The sequence below is a fragment of the Leuciscus leuciscus genome (genome assembly GCF_965113295.1).
Source record: "Leuciscus leuciscus genome assembly, chromosome: 4".
Taxonomy (NCBI): Eukaryota; Metazoa; Chordata; class Actinopteri; order Cypriniformes; family Leuciscidae; genus Leuciscus; species Leuciscus leuciscus.
Window position 1 is genome coordinate 3620592 of NC_138728.1, and position 21845 is coordinate 3642436.

General features: G+C 38.8%; 2 protein-coding genes and 1 long non-coding RNA gene across 6 annotated transcripts in view; 2 read left to right on the forward strand and 1 right to left on the reverse strand.

Moving 5' to 3' along the window:
- Positions 1 to 17204, forward strand: part of pde3a (phosphodiesterase 3A, cGMP-inhibited) — a 94449-nt gene extending 77245 nt beyond the window's left edge. For all 4 annotated transcript variants that reach the window (XM_082166754.1, XM_082166752.1, XM_082166753.1 and 1 more), the window contains 8 exons: positions 788 to 925; positions 1643 to 1754; positions 1966 to 2067; positions 4470 to 4669; positions 6090 to 6293; positions 6376 to 6537; positions 9736 to 10000; positions 11011 to 17204. In XM_082166754.1, the coding sequence (XP_082022880.1) occupies positions 788 to 925; positions 1643 to 1754; positions 1966 to 2067; positions 4470 to 4669; positions 6090 to 6293; positions 6376 to 6537; positions 9736 to 10000; positions 11011 to 11393 (1566 nt within the window). In that variant the 3' untranslated portion in view covers positions 11394 to 17204. The remainder of the gene's footprint in view (positions 1 to 787; positions 926 to 1642; positions 1755 to 1965; positions 2068 to 4469; positions 4670 to 6089; positions 6294 to 6375; positions 6538 to 9735; positions 10001 to 11010) is intronic.
- LOC309496758 overlaps positions 1 to 21845 on the reverse strand; it is a 226906-nt gene that overhangs the window by 193952 nt on the left and 11109 nt on the right. The window lies entirely within an intron of this gene.
- The window catches only part of slco1c1 (solute carrier organic anion transporter family, member 1C1), a 41050-nt gene continuing 36569 nt past the window's right edge, over positions 17365 to 21845 (forward strand). The window contains exon 1 of the mRNA XM_082166779.1: positions 17365 to 18795. The gene's annotated coding sequence lies outside the window, so the exon portion shown is untranslated. The remainder of the gene's footprint in view (positions 18796 to 21845) is intronic.

Here is a 21845-nt window from a genome sequence, read left to right on the forward strand (position 1 = left end):
TGCAGTTTAGCTCCGGCAGGTACAGTAGATGCTGTTCAGTGTTAGTTAAAGCTGGACAAATACACAGAGTAAAGTGTTGCATCAGCAGCATGCATAAAATATGCAGTGTACATATAATATGTTCTGCAAGAAATGATTTTCTTACTCAGTATTTTTGTCTTGTTTTCAGTACAAATATCTTAAACATCATTACATCAAGATTTACATGCTTTATAATGGCACAAGTCTTGTATATTAAAAAGAAAAAAAGTCCACTAGCAGATATTTTTCTTATTTTAAGCATAAGCTCACTTAATTTTAATGCTTTTAAAAATAACACATTATTTTATATATTTTATTATTTTATAAGAAAACGAGACTTAATATCTTAAATGTATCTTGATTTAAGAATTTTTTAGATATTTGTAATGGAAAACAAGACTGAGGAAGAAAATCATTTCTTTGCAGTGTGCAGAAAATGTATAAAGCACATAAAAAATCCGGCAAAGGCATAAATAAATGAGTGTTATGTGCAATGCTCTGGGCGGTTTGTTTGATCCAGTGAAACTAAACCTGCCATCAAATTGTCATCCAAACTAATCAGCGAGCGTTTGATGTGTTAGTGATTTGTTTTTGCTGTGGTTTGATGACAGACTCTCTTTCTGTTATGCCATTTTAACTACTCTTTTTAGTAGTTTCATATGTGCCACTTCTTTAGGAAGCAATTGCAGACATATTCAGTGTTGTTGTTTTTTTTTTTTTTTAACAAGATGGCACCGTTTGTGATCTGAAATCATTTCCTCTGCAGGATAAGCCCATCTTGGCCCCGGAGCCCCTGGTAATGGAGGGACTGGAGCCTCTCATGAGTCAGATCAACAACTGGAACTTCCCCATCTTCAGTCTGGTGGAGAAAACCCACGGCAGATGTGGCTGCATTCTCAGCCAGGTGAGACACTGACATCTAGTGGAGGTCCACAAGGCGAACTCACATCTACCAAATGAACTAAGGCTGCTTTAGTTTCACACTGGTGGTTTAGTTCAAAGCAGGGCACGGTTCACAGGAAGAACTGGTAATGTGAAAGCTGTCATGCGGACCGAACTGGAGATCACCTGTAGGAGGTCGTCTGAGTTCAGGTGGCGCTGGAACTTCGGCTTGAAGCGCGTGAATGTGAAAGCAACTCAGCAACACCTGGGCCAGGATTATTGGATAATAATTGGCTGATATTTGGGCTTTTTTTTTTTCTTCAATAATACATTTTATTACATAATAAAAATGAGTGTCAGATAGTTATGGATTAAAAAAAAAAGTTTTATCTCTGACTTTTTTTTCGCTCAGAAATGAGATATAAACTCGCAATTGCAAGTTATAAAGTCTGAATTGTGAGAAAAAAAGTCACAATTACCTTTTTTATTTTTTTATTTCATGGTGGAAACAAGCTTTCATAGACTAGACTTTTTAGTTCATTTGTAATAAACAAGTGTAAAATAAGTGTTCATTTAAATGTAGCAACTTTATGTTCATGTTTGCGTGTGTATGCATATATATATGAATGAATGAATAATTAAAAGTATTTGTACATATTTCCTTCTGAGAAATTCTAGTATTATTGTTTTGATTCTTTTGATTAAGACTGAGGTTGAGAGATTGTTCTCTGTGGATTAGGTGTCCTACCGGTTGTTTGTCGATACGGGACTCTTTGAGACATTCAAGATTCCGGTGAGGGAGTTCATGAACTATTTCCACGCTCTGGAGAACGGATACAGGGACATCCCATGTGAGTCCTTGTGCTGCAAGAGACATGTGTACAGAAATATGTTAACAATGAGATATGTTATGATGTACTACAGATGTTGTGCAGAGTCAGCTTCACCTCCAGAGGAATACACTGCCCTGAATCATCAGTTGTGGCACACTGTACTTTTGTGTGTGTGTTGTATCTCCCCCTAGTGGTGGTTTACAGTATTAAACCTCGTCTTCCTCCCCAGATCACAACCGGATCCATGCAACAGACGTCCTCCATGCAGTGTGGTACCTCACTACTCAGCCTGTGCCTGGTTTACCTACACTGGGATCACTTAGTGACTCGGGTAAGCGCATTACAGTTTGGAAAAGTTACAATGGAAATAATTTCATGCTTGTAACTGAAAAGTATATGTATACTTAATATTATGCAGGCTAGACCTGAGTATTTTGATATGCGTATATTAATGTTTTATATGTTTAGGGGAGACTAGAGAGTGCTGTCAGTTGTAACACTATCAGTTTGACAATTCACAAAACAGCAGTGGTGATGTCATCAATTTCATACTCTCACATCACCTTTGTGAGCTCACAAAAAAAAAAGAAAAAAAAAAAAAAAATTTTTATCGAGATCATTTTTTGCCTAGCAATCATTGTCCTGTAGATACAATTATTTGGCTTGCATAACCGGTCTCCCATATGTAACAGTGTGGTCCTGTGAAGAACGACATGTCCTCCATACAGTGGAATGACAATAAAGCTCACATGATATGACTTAAAAGTGCCTGCCAAATACATGCAGTTGTGGTCAGAATTAATGGCACCCCTGGTAAATATGATCAAAAATGGCTGTAAAAAATAAATCTGCATTGTTTATCCTTTTGATCTTTCATTCAAAAAATTAGCACAAATCGAACCTTTCATTGAAGTAAAAGAATTGAAAGTGGGGGGAAATCTCATTATATTTTTATCCAAAACACGTTGGCCACAATTATTAGAGCCCCTAGAATTTTTTACAAGTAAAATATCTCTGAAGTATAATCCCATTAATATTGACCCTTTTTTTTTTAGCACACCAGGGTGACTAGGAACATGACATTGTCTAGCTATGACTTCTTGTTTCACAGGAGTTTAAATATGAGGAAACACAAAGGCCAAATTCCCTTAATCATCCATCACAATGAGTAAAACTGAAGAATATAGTTCTGATGTGCATCAAAAGATTGCTGAGCTTCACAAAATAGAAAGTGGCTGTAAGGAAATAGCTAAAGAATTGAAAATCCCCATTTTGACCATCAGGGCAATAATTAAGAACTAAAGATGTTACGAATCTGCCAGGAAGAGGACGCGTGTCTATATTGTCTTAATGGACGACGAGGAGGAAAGTTTGAGTGGCCAAAGACTCTCCAAGGATCACAGATGGAGAATTGCAGAGATTAGTTGAGTCTTGGGGTCAGAAAGTCTAAAAAAAATATATCAAACAACCCCTACATCACTACATGTTGTTCGGGAGGGTTTCAAGAAAAATCCTCCTCACTTCTCTGAACATAAACTCCAGCATATTCAGTGGTCAGACACGACTGGATCTTCAAAAGGGACCGGATTCTGTGGTCAGATTAAACAAAAATAGGGCTTTTCGGCAGCAAACCCACTAGATGTGTTTGGTGCAAACTGGGATAAAAAGTACGCCATGCCTACTGTTAAATACACTGTTGGATCTTATATGTTGTGGACCTATTTTGTTTGCTGGAGGTCCTGGACATTTTGTTCAGATACATGGTATCATGGATTCTAGCAAATACCAACAGATAAAAAATCAAAACCTGACGGCCTCTGCTAGAAATCTTATAATGGGCCGTAGTTGGATCTTCCTTCAGGACAACACAACGGTCCAAAACAAACTCAACACAAAAATGGGTAACTGAGCACAAAATGAAGCTTCTGCCATGACCGTCCCAGTCCCCTAATCTGAACCCTGTAGAAAGTGACTGGGCTGAACTGAAGAGGAGAAGCGCCAACATGGATCTGGGAATCTGAAGGATCTGGAGAGATTCTGTATGGAGGAATGGTTTCTGATCTCTTGTCAGGTGTTCTCCAAACTCATCCGGCATTATAGGAGAAAACTCAGAGATGTTATCTTGGCAAAAGGAGGTTGCAAAAAGTATTTAATAACAGGGAGAAAATTATTTTGGCCAGCATGTTTTGGAGAAAAGCATTTATTTTATAATGTTATTTACCCCCCACTTTCAATTCATTTACTTATATGAAAGTTTATTTATTTTTTAATTTTTTTATGAAAGATCAAAAGAATAAATGATGCAGATTTACTTTTTATAGCCATTTTTGATCATATTTACCACGTGTGCCATTAATTAACTGTATATATTATATATTTATACAACAGTTCTTTCTGGTTCTCGAATCTGATTGGCTGAGAGCATTTTCCAGCCGCACTATATATATATATATACACATTTTCTCAGTTCATGTATACATTTTGTCAGGTATACATTTTAATCAGTTCATGCATTCCCTGCGAATCAAACACCGTGCTCTACTGTTTGAGCTGTACTGTAGGAACAAACATGATTTTTCTTGGGCTTTTTAAAAATGAGAAAAAGGTTGATGTATTATTTACACATACTCTCAGAAATGTGTTGCCCTCATTTGCATATACATATTGACTATGAATACCTGTGTACAGTGTGAACTAATCTGCAGACATCTTTCCGACTCTCTATGTCTTCAGACTCTGACAGTGGACTCGCTCACGGCCGCTCAAAGCACCTGATGTCCAGGACGTATCCCGTAGAGGAGGAGGGTTACGGGTGTCTGTCCGGCCTCATCCCCGCGCTCGAGCTGATGGCGCTCTACGTCGCGGCTGCCATGCATGACTACGACCATCCTGGCAGGACCAATGCGTTCCTGGTGGCCACCAGCGCTCCACAGGTAACACACACCATCACCATCATCACACAACCCCAAAATCAGTTTACCCCCTATTTCCCTATTAAGAGTTTCAATGGAGAAGTAATTTCCTTGTATTGTAAATATGTGCTTTCTTAAGAATTATAGCCGGTACTAATACAGAGGTAGAATAAATTACTTAAAGGGTTAGTTCACCCAAAAATGAAAATGATGTCATTGTGTAATTACTCGCCCTCATGTTGTTCCAACCCCGTAAGACTTTCGTTCATCTTCGGAACACAAATTAAGATATTTTTGATGAAATCTGAGAGCGGTCTCACTCCTCCATAGGCTGCTATGTAATTTCATCTGCCATCCCAGAAAAGTTAGTAAAGACATCGTTAAAATAGTCCAAGTGACTACAGTGGCTCAACCTTAAGTTTATCAAGTGACGAGAATACTTTTTGTGCGCAAAAACAAACAAAAATAACGACTTTATTCAACTATTGATTTTCTTCTGTGTGTTCCTCTGAGTGAGTTCACGAGAGCGCCATCCGCGAGAACGTGTGTGTGTGTATGAGTGAATATATGTGTGTGTGTGTGTGTAGGTGTGTAGATATGTTAGCCTGGTAATACCAAACTCTGCTACTTCGCTTTGCTTCGTAGACAGAGTCTGGAAGGGCATAATTGAAAAGCTTTTCTTTCTCGCGGGGGGGCGCTTGTCTGAAGTTTAAAATCATTGGTTACCCGTAAGCCAATCACATAACGTTTGGTTATGACGTGTGTTATGCGCCGGCTCAGCCGCATCGAACTTCCACTGTAAACACATGTATGATGCGAAAACAAAACCATTGAGCGAAATACCGGAGTGAACATGGCTGTGAACGACTTTTGCAGATTATGTGAAGTAAATCTACGCATCCACGGTACAATCAGCATCTACGTCACGGCTCTCAGCCCGCCCTCTGTTCGTTGATTGGCCGGCTGTTTTGAGGCTGGAGGAAAACTGGGAGATAGGTCGCTATCTCAGACTGAGTACAGAAGCGAACTGAAATTGAGCGGAAGTACGAAGTCTGACGTAGTCAGGCTATAGATATGTGTGTGTGTGTGTGTGTGTGTGTGTGTGTGTGTGTGTGTGTGTGTGTTAAAATGTGGTTCCTGTTTACCATGTAGTCTGCTAATTTTGCATGCCGTTTTCTGTTCCTATTGCTCATATTCAAGGTTAATAATTTTATGTCTGATGAAAAAGGTAAAAAAGGCTGCAACCATTTGACTGTTTCACTACTTCGTATTAAGATGGAATATTCTATGTTATGCTGTAGAAGCATTATGATATTTTATGAATATTAATATCCAAAGTTGTTGTTTTGAATTGTAGCCTGCAAGTTCAGGGATTGGTCACAATGTTCTGGAGCCTTAAAATAGTTGAAGTGCCATAAACTTGTGTTGTGTGTGTTTCAAGGCCGTGCTTTACAATGACCGCTCTGTGTTGGAGAACCATCACGCCGCTTCTGCCTGGAATCTCTTCATGTCGAGGCCCGAGTACAACTTTCTGGCCAGTCTGGACCACATGGATTTCAAACGCTTTCGCTTCCTGGTCATCGAGGCCATACTGGCCACGGACCTTAAGAAACACTTTGACTTTCTGGCTGAGTTCAACGCCAAGGTGAGCACTTACTGTACATTAGATATGCATGTATAGACCAACTATTGCTGTGCATTTTATTTATTGATTTATGTTTGCTCAGGTGGGGGATGACGGTTGCTCGGGGATTGAATGGTCTAACGAGAATGATCGTCTGCTGGTGTGCCAAATGTGTATTAAGTTAGCGGATATAAACGGTCCGTTGAAGTGCAAGGAGCTTCATTTGCAGTGGACGGAAGGCATCGTCAACGAGTTCTACGAACAGGTCAGTGTCTGCTTTATTTTTGATGTATGTATGTTTGTGTGTAAGTCATTTTTTAGCTATTCAGTCACAGCATTAAGTAGTAAGCATAGTAAGAGGCTCCGAGAATGCGCATGTGTAAGGACTTGGCGTCTCAGTATCATTCACATCGAGTGGCTGGAGAGGATGGCAAGGATATGCGGTTGCTTAGCAACCATCTACATCCTCCCCAAGCAGCGCTGAAGGCAACACGTTCACAGCTGTAATGAGAATGTAGGGCAGGAAGTAAGCAAACTTGTACATCAGGCTGATCTGCTGGGAATGTGCTGAGGACACTCATCTATATAGATTGACATAATATAGATATAGATAATGTCATAATATAGACTAGTGGCTGAGGACATTTTCTGGTAAAACACTCCATGCATTGATGATAGACTGATATAAATCAGCCAGACTAAATCTGACCAAACTCAACCTTAATGTCAGATTAGCATTGCAATTAGCATGTTGCTAGCTTGAATTAGCACGTTTTAGCTCACTGCTAGCATGAATTAGCAAATTGCTAGCATGTTTTAGCATATTGCTAGCCAGGGGTGATTCTAGGATTTCAATAATAGGGGGAAATGCCTTTTTTAGGGGTGTTGGTTATTTTATCCCATAGGGACTTTAAAAAAGTATTTGTTAAAAATCCATGAACTAACATAATAACATATAATATATAACATATATATTGCAAATGATGCATATATAAACATTTAAGTATTTTGAGAGCGTAGAGAGAATCGACTCGATTACGTCATTCGCAGTGCTTCATGGGAATGGGAGGAGCTAACAAGATCTTTTGGCGGTGCTGCTTGTTTCGACTCTCTGATTGGTGGAATTTTCTGCACAGCATCATGGGTAATGTAGTTTTTCACCAGGAATTCCGATTCCGATAATTTTTTTTAAAATAAGCTTTAATAATGCAGGCTGACGGCTTCAACAGAAGCAAATACTATCGATGAACAACCTCGTAGCTCACAGTAGGGCTTTCTTAAAAGGTTTATAAGTTATCGTTCAAAATCAGTTTCTCTATGGACAAAATGAATGGAGTTTTTACTTCCGGAACAGACTGTTGCGCTTCATATCGGTTGACCATTACGGTACATCACGTGTTCTTGTTCAGTCTGTCTGTATATACGTCTTCTGATCATGCTCTCGGAGAATTAAGGGCTTGTTTGGATGCCAGCGATGAGTGTCTATTATTGTGAGGAACACAGAGTGAGGATGACCCAGTTGTGTCGAGACCCCGTCACAGAGCTACAAAGCGTCATATGACCACCCTTGGCCATATTCAGAGCATTTCAAAAGGGACTAGAAATTATTTGCTTCAAAGGAGCCTGTTTTCCCCCCCTCCCTGTTTCGTTTCTTGAATGATTCATTTCTCCAGCACTTCTGAGTAGCACCTGACAGAACACAGCGCACATACATCACTGCCCTGTGACGTCATCGACCGCACGGTTGCCATGGCAACGCGAGACCTTGCCTGTTGTTGTTCCGCTCTCATTGTTTATCTCCAGGTTCTGCGAAGCATATGTTCTCACGTGGACTATATGATGCTCCTCTTATCGCTGATTACCTACTTATTTCAGCACTGCAATCTGAAATAAATAAATAAAAAAGCCCAGACCTCTCGTGCCTGGGTGTGTTTCCCCCGTCCATGGGAAGGTTGACCTAGTTTTATAGCGGTAGAAGGTCTGTGAAGTATGTTTCTTTCCTGAACTGGAAAAATCCAATCAAGTGTGTGACTCCTCGGCTGTGCTTGAATATACTGAGCATATACTGTTGGTAATATCGTTACTTGTTTAATGCAATAGATGGTGGGGATGGGTATAAAATATCTGCTCAGCAGCGCTGCATAATTTGAACAAAAATGCAAATTAGCCATCAATCAGATATGATAAATCTGCACTATGTGGAGCATTTCGGAATCGAAATGAAATGTATACTGTATTTGCACATCACTGAATGCATTTCTTTTTCAGGATGGATTTTAGATTTGTTAGCACTGACGTGATGCAGCTTTCATATGCTCGTCGTAATGCTTTCTGGTGACATCAGTTCCCGTGATGCTTTTCATCCACCATAGGAGGTGCAGATGAACAACAATATTATTTCAGAAGATTTTTCATTTATAACAACCAAGAAGGATTTCAAATATTTTTAAAATAACTTGAAACATCATTTGCAACCCATATTTCTCTAATGTAGACAGAACTTGATTAAAAAAAAAAAAATTATTAGAAAAGATTTTTTTGGCAATTGATAAAAATGGGTTTGCAGCATAACACATATATATGTTAGTGCTGTCAATCGATTAAAAAAATTAACTAATTAATCACACATTTTTCTGTAATTAATCACGATTAATCGCACTGAACATTAAAGTTTTCATATATTTTTATATTGTAATAATTTCACATTTAATCTCCAAATTGACGTAGAAACAACAAAGTAGCCTATATTTGAAATATTTGTTTAATGGCATCTTTTTATGAAAGAAGGCATCACAGATAACAACACTGCTACTGATGTCTCTATGAAATAGATTTTTTCCCATCAATTTTAGACATTTATTATATCCATTCAGCAATACAGTATAATTGAAAGCTATCAATTTGAACATTTATTAGGCTTTAAAGAAATATAACAACTTTTAATTTAAGTTTTCACATAAATACATTATAATAAATGTCACATTCACCTGCCCATCATTACATCAGTGCTTAATTTTTTCTATTGGCCCAGTCAGGCCAGTTAAAATGTTTATTTGTCCTGTCAAAATGCACGAAAACGTGTTGTTTTCATTGTTTTTGACACATGTAACCTTGTAAACAGTGCTTTAAGATTTACAGGTAGGATATATACCGAAATTGAATAAAGTTCACAGTCTTCACTGCATAAATTATAGATTAAATATAGATTATTCCTTATTAAAGCTACAAAAGTTATTCAGTCAAGAGTGTGAGTTTAGTTCTTTGATTATCTATCCTTAATGACAGACATTTGTAAGAGTGTGATAATATAATGTAATTCTAGCCAAAGGATGACGTGAAAAAACAGATGTTGCGTTAATTGCGTGAACTATTTTTTAAGTGTTTAAATATTAATTGCATGTGTTAACACGTTCATTTTGACAGCACTAGTAAAATGTGTTTTCTCTTCATTCTGGTGTTTCAGGGTGATGAAGAATCCAGCTTGGGCCTTCCCATTAGCCCCTTCATGGACCGCTCAGCACCCCAGTTGGCCAAACTACAGGAGTCCTTCATCACACACATCGTCGGGCCTCTCTGCAACTCTTATGACTCTGCTGCCCTCATGCCTGGGCACTGGGTCAACCCTCTGCCCAAAGAGGGCGAGGATGCTGAGGAAGAGACGGAGACAGATGAAGAGGATGAGGAAGACACACCGGAGGAAGACGCCTCCTCCAGCTCAGAACTTTCCCGTGAGTCACTTTTTTGTTTTCTCTCATAATTTGCAGATCAAGTACAATATCAGATCGAAATAAGGCTACATTCACACTGTCAGTTATTGGGATTAACAACCACATTTACTTACAGTTGTGAGTCAACTCAATCAGCAACCTACTGTAGCTTTTCGCACTCAATGATGTGACAGACAACTAGTTTTCCATTCACACAGCTCAGGTTTTCTGAGAATATGGTACTAGAATTTACAGGTGTGAGTTTGGTCACTCCCGTAAATAACTGAACTGTGTGTGAACGTAACCGTATTAAGGACTCAAATACAGGACTGACAACCGTATTCTGCTGCTGTGTGAACATGGCCTAGCTATACCCATATTTAATGAAAATTATGATCACGGTCTCTATCGCCAAATAAAATCTGATTGCCCCGTCAGTAGAACCATTTCATATAGACATGTAACAGTTTAACTAAACTGAAAATGGATTTAAAAATGTTTCAGAAAAAAAATCTATATATATATTTATTAATATGAGATCAAATATGTGTTTATATTTATTTATTTAATGTATATATTTTTTTTTATAAATATTAAATATGATTTATGTGGAACTGTGTGTATTTAAGCAGACACATTGCATGTCTATTTTTTTATTTAGTTTTTTACTTTACACATGCAACATTTCTTTACAAAAATACAAAAATATAGGTCATAACTTAAAGCTGCTAGTCAAATAAGATAAATTTGCAATACTAAAATATATATATATATATATATATATATACATACATACATACATATATATATATATATATATATATATATTATTATTTTTATTTAATTTTTTTTAATTATTTTTTATAAAAAAAAATTTTATATATAAAACAAAACAGACCAGCTTTTTTTATTTAATCAAATTTATTTATTTATTTATTTTTTTTACTTGTATAAGCAACATTTTTCTACATCATCACTTAAAGCTGCTGCATGAAAAACCTATTAACACTATCTTTATTTACTTTTTTTAGAGAAAGACGCACCCAAGAAACGACGGAAAGTGTTCTGCCAGATCACCCAGCACCTGCTGGAGAACCATGAGATGTGGAAGAAGGTCATTGCAGAAGAGTCCCAAAGCCAGACAGAAGAGGAGGAGTCAATCCTAGCCATTGATGAAGAGGAGGAGGAGCCTGGGAGCAAGGAGGAGCCAACAGACGACCAGGAGGAGGAGTCAGCAGAGGAGGAGGAGAGTCCTGTACCTGAAGAGACACATGAAACAGAGGAAACAGATGGTGCGACTGTAGCGGAAGCAGACGGGACTGCAAAGGGAGACACAACAACTGTAGAAGACGATGCGGAGCTAATGGGAAAACGAGAGGAAACTGAAGACGAGAAAGACGAGGATCCGGAATGAATGACTTGCCGGTTTTAGACGAGAACATTGTCTGAAAACTTTTTATAGGCAAGCGAGACTTCTAAGAAATGGTTGCCAGCACATCACTTAGACACAACACTGTAGATGCTTGGGGAACATGTGCCTAAAGGAAACAGGGTGGGAAGGGGTGATTCGGGACAAAGGGTTTGATTAACAATGAGTGGGCTGTGAACTCTGAGTGCTAGACACTCAAGTGAGGTTTGATGCTAAAATCGACGGGGACATAGGGGGGAGGGGGGTTTCCTATATTTTCTAGACGTCATGTTGGTCAGTTTTGCAAGTCCTTCTGGCGAAACTCCTCCAGCTGCACCTTAACCCCCCCAAAAACTACGACAGGGGTCCCAGTGACCTGCAGCGACACAAGTTTTGCAGGCTCGTCCCACACATCTACTCAACAAGAATTTCTGAGGAGCTTAGTGTCAAAGTCGGGAAAGAGAAATCAATCCACCGTGACTCTCGCCAGCTCCTTAAAGGCATTGCGCCTCACTCACGAATCCCATCATCCGCAGTGGACGAAAGCAAATGTCCCAGAAACAGCATGCATTTGTGAAAATGCTACAAAAGACTCCACATGTTAACACCATATGTCTGTCCTGCCATTGCTCTTTTTTTTTTTTTTACTTTCCAGAGGTCCTTTCTATTGCAAATGCTTGCACCATTGTCCTTGTCCCATTTCTGAAGGCGTCATGCCGAATGCTCGTCATTCTCTTCCCTCACCTTTTTCCCTCGGCATTTCATTAGTCCATGAACTGAGATCTTACATTTCTCAGGATCAGACTGTTTTTGGATAACGGTACAAGGAGTCATTGGTTTTTACGGACTTTCTTGCAACTTTTTAATCTTTTGAATCTTGATTTGTGAGGACAAAGGGAATCTTTAGTTGTTTTTTAAAGTGTAATTTCTTCAAAACGTCAATGGCCTTTTTAACAATAGCCCAATTGTTGTTTTACCAGGTGATTTGATATATATATATATATACACACACACACACACACACACACATACAGTGCCCTCATCCATACGGCATGCAGTAGTACATCACGTCATTCCTCTCGTTTCCATGTACCCTAACAAATGTTTGTACCATCCGAAACTTTACAGACATCCCCGTTTTTTCTCTCCCCGTCAAGAGGAGCTTCTGTTCCTGCATTTAAGCTTCTTAGTAAACTGCTCCAGCAAGTTTTAAGAGCAGACTAAACTGCTCTGGCAAGTTTCACTGATCAAAGGCGCTGACTGGAGCGCATGGCCCGTCGAGAGAGCCTCGGGGTCCCGCATTCCCCCGCAGTCACATGTTCTCCCTCTAAACAAGGCCATAGTTATGCTTCACAGTCGTGTCACGCAGCCGCCGTGGAGATGCAGGCAGGCATGTGAGCGACTGCTAGCTCCTCAGCCCAAGGGATGAGACGCCGAACACCGTCCCTCTCACATGAGCGGGTCCAGAGACCATGTGCGGCACATGAGATACGGGCACCGGTCGACACGGCTGTCCGCGCTCGCCTTTGATGTGCCGGAAGAGGCAGATTGCTCGTGACGGCGAGATGAAACACTTCTGCGGGCTTAATCACCTCGAGTCCGATGTTTAATCAGGCCGAGTCCGATGCCTTCAGTCACTTTGAAGGAGAGCCAATTAAAAACACCTGGTAGGAGGCGACGGTCATGTGCTTTAGACCCATCTTTGAAACGTCCCCTTTGATCGAAACGCAGAGTAAGCCTTAATATTATCAGGCAATGTGGTGCAATGTAGTTCAGCAAATTATTTAAGCAATACCGACCCTATGTGTACAGTAGATTGGTAGCGTTTCCAATTGCACTTTCTTTTTGTTGCTGTGTGACTATCACACAGCTCCAACCGTGTGTGTGCCAAATATGACTTCAAATTCATTCTCCCCAAAGTATGAAACACCATTTTTGTTCAGGGGTGTCCAAGCTCTTTGGAGGGCCACTGTCCTGTAGAGTTTAGCTCCAACTCGCCTCAACACACCTGCCTAGTAAGACCTTGGCTGTGTACGAAATCGCCACCTATACCCTCATTCACTATTCCCTACATTAGTCCACTAATATTGTACACTTGAAGGAGGGAATGAAAGGGAGGGAGTGAATTCCCTGTTTAATAATTATTTGAAAGTTAGCAAACTGGCAGCTCTAGTTGTGATGAAATATTTATCTTGAACTCTGTCATGGAAACTAGGATGTCTAAACCTTAATTGTGACCCTGGACCACATTGAGATGTATACATCATCTGAAAGCTGAATAAATAAGCTTTCCATTGATGTATGGTTTGTTAGGATAGGGCAATATTTGGTCGAGATACAACTATTTGATAATCTGGAATCTGAGGGTGCAAAAAAATCGAAATATTGAGAAAATCGCCTTTAAAGTTGTTCATTTATGTTCACGATTTTGCTGCATTCACTCACAAAAAAATTTTTTTTGATATATTTAAGGTAGGAAATTTACTAAATATCTTCATGGAACATGATCTTTACTTAATATCCTAATGATTTTTGGCATAAAAGAAAAATTGATAATTTTGACCCATACAATGTATTGTTGGCTATTGCCACAAATATACCCGTGCGACATGTGACTGGTTTTGTGATCCAGGGTCACAATTAAACAATTTAATAATTAATTAAAAAGGAATTTATTCCTGTATGATATGACGCTGTAGCCACATTGGACCAGCGGTTTGGAAAATGGATGAATGGATGATTCAGCTCCAGGCAACATCTTTTGGCAAGACATGGGAATTAATTCGGCACATCCCTTACAGTAATGGGTATTCTCTAGCAGTTGTACACTCGTTGTTGCGGTGCATTATGGGATTGAATGAGTGCATTCGATAACATCCACCATGGTTTCGGACACCGCTAAAATGGGTATATGGGGCGATTTTGGACACAGCCCTTGATTATCTGGTTCAGGTGTGTTTAATAGGGTTGAACTAAACTCTGCAGGACAGTGGCCCTCCAGGAGCAGGGCCAGACACCCCTGCCGGAGCCGGTCTTCTCAGTGGCTGGAAGAGCATGTGAAGGCCATGTGTGCTTGTGAGGACGTGTGTGGAGGGTATTATAATTCTGCATTAGGCCCTAGATTTGTAACCTCAGGCCAGAGATATTAACCCTTTGGTGCATGAATTATTAAATCACAAATAGTAGTCTTGATGTTTTTATTACCTTTAAATAAATATATATATATAAAAATAATTATTTTTTGTTCAAAAATAACGCATTTTTAGAGCGTTACTGTCCACTGCAATAAAATATAGTAGTTGTTACTTGCTGCATCACTTTTGTTTGCCATTTTGAATTTATCACAATAAAAACAGAATATACTATAAAAAGGATTGTCACAATAAATTATGGGTAAGTGTCAAAGGTCTTCACCTTAAAAATGGCTTTTAAAGATCTGTGCACTGTTGTGGACGTCATGCATCAAAGTGTTACATTCCCAGCTAACAAAAATAAGTTCTAAGAACATTTTGCTACGTTCTTATCAAGTAATAAAAACATTATTTCTGAATGTTCTTTAATCGTTCAAAACTTCCAGTTTATTAGATGTTTTTACTGAACATTCTGAAACAAGTAGTAACATTTAAAAACATTTCAGGGAAAACGTTCCATGGACAATGTATAAATAATCGTTTTTGAGAACATTATTATAGACCAGATAACTTAAAACAAACGCTCTATTAAAGGGATACTTCACCGGTTAGCATTAAGCTTTGTATCAGTAGAAACCCGGTAGTATTTTCGAGTGACCGTGCTTCCCTCCCTCATGTCCCCCTGAGACGAGAGATTTCTATATTGTGTGTCTGGAAATAAACCTCCGATGACGCAAAAATCATCATTTAGCTCATCTGAGGCTTCTCTGTCCAGAGGCGAGAGACTCCAGCCAGTAGGAGGAGCTCGTCCCGCATGTGTTCAACCCGCCCATAGGGGGATCTCACCATAAAACGCCGTCTTTTCAGTTTCGAGTCGACTAGTAGCCTAGCTGTATCATTTCTTCCGATACTGCCCTCTGTAACCGGGAGGCGTGGCTTGGGAGTGGCCTCGTAGGGCGGCGAAGCAAGTGCATTCTGGGAGTTGTAGTCTTTCATCCACATTAGCCAAAAATACATTTTCTGGCTTTTCTCAGTCTAGAAGGCACCAACTTCTAAAATAATTTCACATTTCTACTACATAAATGACCCAATTTAAATACACATTCATCTTTCCAGCGGTGAAATATCCCTTTAACGTTAGTGGAAGAGCCGTTTGTTCATAACTTTTAGAGAGCCTATAGCCAGATCGTTCTGAGAACGTTTCCTGTTAGCTGGGATATTTCCCAAAATAAATTTAACTGATAATATCATAACCTACAATCAATTCCAGATGAATAAAATCCCCCTAAAAACATTATTTCCCAGGTTAACTAAGAAATATGTGACATTATGAAAGAATCTAGTATGCAATATGGCTCCGCTCTTCATCTTACTGTTGGATGATGGGAGGCCTACTCTGTCTGAAAAATGTATGTCATTGCCAAGTGATTAGCATAATAGCAGAGGGCACATGTTGGGAATTGCCTTGCAATGTTGGGAATTGATCGTCTTTGTCTTTGACGATCAAAGGTCATAGATATTGATGTCTCAAAGTGTTTCAAACCCGGAATCATCAAAGACAGGTCCATTATTTCAGATTTGCTTCCACCCAGACAGTATTCAGAGAGACTTAACAAAAACTGTGGAATTAGCGACCCTACACATTTGATGTGCTTGTGCGTGTGCTTCAGGATTGCCTGTGTGTGTCGGCATGGCAAGCATGCGTCCCTGTCCTACACCGGTTTTCAGCTCTGATCTGCGTTTGGTGGCTCTGATTCCAGATCATGTACGTTACGCAAACTCTCGTGTCCAAATGAGCGGCACACGTCTTGAGAAGCCAGTGTGGACATGTTCATAATGGCAGGATCATTATAATGTCATGTGACTAAATTCATGTATTTTCTCAGATAACAGATGCCCTTAGGAGTGAAATTAATGACAGTCTGTATAGTTCAGCTCAAATACCTGTTCAGGTATTGCAGAAATGTACGATGACTGGGTTGCATCCCTCCAGATTTTTTTGAACTTGACCAGCATGTCAGGTTCACTGGAAAAGCTGATCGTTTTTATATTTTTCCTGTTCATAACTCAATCCTTCATCTTCAGCTGTACGCGTCTGATAACCGTGTCCACCGGGCACACGTTTCGTTCACCTTGAGAACCAAACAAGCTTTACACTTCTCTGAGAAAGAGAAATGAGACTTGTACTTTTTATATATATATATATATATATATATATATATATATATAGTCGGCACTTCACTGACAAAATAATTATTTTTCTTCTCACTTGTATCTTGCACTTAACACATGTAGCAATACCTATAGAAAGGGGAACTGTGTAAATCACCAGTATTCGTAAAGTGAAATATTCATTTTATCGCTGATTGTTGTTCCATTTTGTACAAAACGATATTGTGTACAGGTTAAAAATGAAACGAAACAAAAACAAAGCCAAAAAAAAAAGGGACGAAAAATATGAAAACGACAACAGAAGTCTTTTAGATAAACATTATTTATTTTTACTGTTTTGTAATTTAGACACTATACTGTAGCTCCTCTATTGCCAGACTTACTGGAAGTGCCTCTTGGTATAATGTAACATACAGAAAATATATATTGAGATTATTAGAACCTGTCACAAGCTGAACATTGTGGATGTTGTAATGTGAATACAGTTTAATAATACGAGTGAAATACTGTGGTATCGAATGTGTCTGTGTTTTTAATTATTTATTTATTGCTTCATTGATTTTCACCCCTAATTCAGTCTGAAGGTTTTCAGCTAAACATGCTCACGACAAAGGGTAAAACATCACATTTTTATACAATTGTCTATGGGTTTTTAAGGCTTGAAAATGGCTCCTGTCTCAATCAAAGTCAAGGTAAGATCCCACACCCATTATGCCAGGTCAAATTGCTCTTATATTAAGCAAAAAATATGCACTCAACTTTACCAAGCTCATTTAAATCACTTCAAGTCTAGTACTTGGCTTCAGTGTTGATCTATGTTTAGGGTGTGTGCCAATTTGATGTTGAAGCAATTCTATGAAAAACAGAGTTCGACAAATTAGTTGGCGTTCAGCATGAAGTATTATGGCACATTGTTTGATTTTTTCTTCTCAAATAATGTAGTGAAAGGACACTTATATAAGTGGATTATAAACAGGGCTTGAGGGACGTGTTGCTTTGAACTCATTAGTTGCGGATTTGTCTAAAACCATAGTTTTTTTTTTAATGCTGACAGCCACAATGTTCTGAATCAGCCCTCTAAACGTCAGCTTTGTAGACGTACCATAAGATAAGTCGTGTCCCTGGCATCCGTGTGCATTTCCTAAAGCTTGAGGTGTGTGTAATTCATATGTGCACATCGCGCTTCATTGCACTGAAGGAAAGCTCACCCCATAATATATCTCTTCAGAAATCATCACTGCTTTATTCTCTGTACACTTTACACAGTTTGCAATGGGATCAACAGAAAGGCTACTGTAATGTGGGTCATTATTGTGGTTCCTTTCACCACTAGCGGAAATTTACTGTAGCTCAAAATGTGGAGCATGGCACTTGCAAGACCAAGGTCATGGGTTTGATTCCCAGGAGATGCATGAACTGATAGCATGTATATCTTGAATGCACTGTAAGTTGTTTTGGATAAAAGCGTCTGCCATAATAAATGTAAATTCTGTTTTCTTAACCACTTATCTATATGCGATTTACCAAGGGGGGGAAAGATGTACTGTAAGGATCATAATTTATTTTTTTCTAATTTAATTCCAAAATTTCATTATGCTTTTATAGCATAGCACTTTGAGTAAAAAGTTAAAGTTGCAGTATGGCAACATTTTGGTTAAAAAAGAACTGAGCCAGTTCATTAAAAATTTGTGTTTAAAAAACTTTCATTGCCTTTCCACGCGTCACAATGGTAAGCTTATAATCATGATCTATAAATTAAGCCGACGGGTCGGATATCGCGGGAAATTTTGTCTGCATGTCACGTGCGTAAACAAGAGAGGAAGTCCGTTACAGCGTGTGTTCGGAGCGGCAGGAGTTTTATTTAATAGTTGTGACAGACTAATAAGCAACATAGTACAATGGATCATTTAAAAAGCAACCACCTGAGTTGTACCACGTTGTACAAAGAAGCCTCCTTCAGAACAGTTTACAAGCAAAAAGGGAAGGTGATAAAACCCTTATGCCACTCAAATGAACATCGGACTGCTTTTCGGATATGCTGATAACCCAGAGACTTCAAAGGATTTAAAACCAATCCAGATATGGTGTAAATTATTTCCAGACAGGTAAGAAATCTAGTGATAGTTATCTGTGTTCACGCCGTTAGCGTGATGACAACACGTGACGTTCTAGGAGCTGTTCATCTGACACACGAGTAACTTGCAGTTTCACATCAGAACCGCTAGAGGGCTAAATATACTTGGGTTTAAAGGGATAGTTCACTTTGAAATAAATTTTTGGTAGGTTTTAGCTTACCTCAAAGGCATCCAAGATGTAGGTGTCTTTTTTTCCGCAGTAGTTTCAATTTTTATATTTTTAGGTCAAACCGTTCTTGTCTGTCAGTCATATAATGCAGGTCGATGGTCATTATCTCAAAACACAAGCACAGAGTCCAAATTAAAACAATTCCCCGTCGTCCAAATTAAACAATTCCCCATCGTAAGTACACATTGATGGCCTAAGACACGAAACGAGCGGTTTGTGTGAGAAAACGAAACACGTCAGATCAGATCACTCGGACGTGGCTGTGTATAAGTGGTAAAAACGATATAAATACTGTTCGTTTTCTCACACAAACCGCTCGTTTCATGTCTTAGGCCATCAATGTGTACTTACGATGGGGAATTGTTTAATTTGGACGACGGGGAATTGTTTTAATTTGGACTCTGTGCTTGTGTTTTGAGATAATGACAATAGACCTGCATTATATGACTGACAGACAAGAACGGTTTGACCTAAAAATATCAAAATTGAAACTACTGCGGAAAAAAAGACACCTACATCTTGGATGCCCTTGAGGTAAGCTAAAACATACCAACAATTAATTTCAAAGTGAACTATCCCTTTAATCCGTTTATATACTGTCTATGGTTTAATCATAGGGTTTAATCAAGTACTACTAGAGTACACCTGGTAAATGTGCAGAACCTGTCGCTCCGCCACATGCCTGTGTGCCAAATGATCCAGACAGTTGACAGTGGCCATATATTTATTCATTTATTTTTGGTCTGGTTACCAACATCCTTTAAAATATCTTATTTTGTGTTCAAAAAAATTAAGAAACTCATACAGGTTTTGAACAACTTGAGGGCGAGTAGGCCTAAATGATGACAGAATTTTCTATCCATTTAACAAGCGAATCAAGTGAACAATAAACACTTGATTTGGTATGGTTCCGCTTAAATGAGCCAAGATCCGAGTAGTATCAAATTCTCAGATCTTATAAGTGTGCACCTAATAATTCATAACAATGAATAGACAAAGACTGAGCTTTAACCTATTTTAGGTATATCTTACTTGTCGCATTAGAAACCTCACTTTTACTTAATATTTTATTGGTGTTTCTCTACTTTAACTTGTTAAGTCCCTCGAATTAACATCTCAATTAATTTCTCTTGCCATTGCATGATGTAGGCTAATATTGTATTGTCTGTACATTACTGTAAAGACAACTCCAAACACCTTTCCTATTATACACACCTGTGAAAGACAACGAGCCAATCAGAGTAAGTATGGGGCGGAGCTACCATGTAGCCCCTCCCCATTATGCAGGCAGCCAGCCAGGTCATTCTCTCTTTAATGGCGACACATACTCGTGGTAAATCTGACCATTCATATTATCTTTGCTATATTTATTCTTCATTTTACGGCACAACATTTCTTTGTTTTAAACTTTCCAAAATCCTAAATGTTATTTTATACACCTATTTCTGCCTGTGCTGATCGTGTGTTAAACTCCAAAATAACCGGACGCGAAATGATCTAAACCCGTCTCTCGCTCACATGACGTGAGGCCAGTCACCGTGCCAAAGGTTTTGCTTGTGTGTCATTCCTTTCATTTCTCCTGATCCAATTAAGCTGTTCTCATCCGCTGATCCTAAACTGAGTGTCTGTAAGGTTAATTGCAGTGGGAACCGATCTGGATGTGTGCTGGTCAAGAGCGTCTGTCACGTCCTCTCTGACCAGTGTGAGAAGTCTTAAACACTTTCACTAATTGGAGCTCCTGGCTTTAATCCACATCAGAATCCAGATCAATAAAGGAGTCAATCCTTCTGTTGCAGCATCCGGGACAATGTTCATCACTGACTGACATGAAAACAGTGGGAATCCTGTAGGTTCAGCTTCATTTATTAGTGGTGTTTGCTCAAGTGTCATTGTTACTATCAATCATATAGGGATTAATGTGCATTGGTTAAGAACCAACTCTTAACTATAACTATTCATCCTTACTATGGCAGTGCAAAGAATCAGAAGTTCTTTTATTCTGTTCAAAAATGCAAAATAGTGCATCAAACACAATATTCCAACATCACATTATATTAAAGTCATAGTACTATAGTATTTCCAAGCCAATTGTTCAAAGGCTTTACAATAGAGACAAAATATTGCGGTAATGTGATTCATCAGTGTAGTGGAGGTAAGTGTTTCAGAACTATTGAATCAGATTGTTTATGTATTAAATATCCAGAAGGAAAGGCGAGGTAAGGAAATATAGAGCTTTCTCAAGCATTTCTGTAAACGTGACAGGAATGCCTTGAAGGAGTTACTCCATAACAGCCAGTTTAATTGACATTAGTACAAGATGCACAATCTGAAATTTTGCCATGATCTGAAAGTATTTAGCGAGCCAAGCACATTGTATAGACTAATGGTGTCAGTGATCAAGACTGTAGAGGAAAAAAATGTCTGCAGTCAGGTGGTTGTATTAAAGCCCATGAGACTGGAACAGGTTTCAGAAAGGATTGTTTAAAGCCTTAGGCCTCCATTACTCCATAGTCAGGGAGATTTACAAATTAAACGCACAAATTCAGCAGCGTTGCTATTCTCCCTATGAGCGCTCGTCCTGAAAGATCAGAGAGACGCTCGAGAACCCTCAGACAGTTTGCAATGAATGTCACGTTAACATGTATATTTTAAAAGTAAAGGTTTGTCAGTGTTTTTTTTTTTCTTTTCTGAATGGTTGTGTAAAGATAAAAAAAAAATTTTTTTTAAAAACTTGGACCTGGTTTCATAGACAGGGCTTAGATTAAGCCAGGATTAGGGCTTAGATTAAGCCAAGATTAGGCCTTAGTTCAATTAGGACATTTTCTAAACGTGCCTCGGGGAAAAAAACATG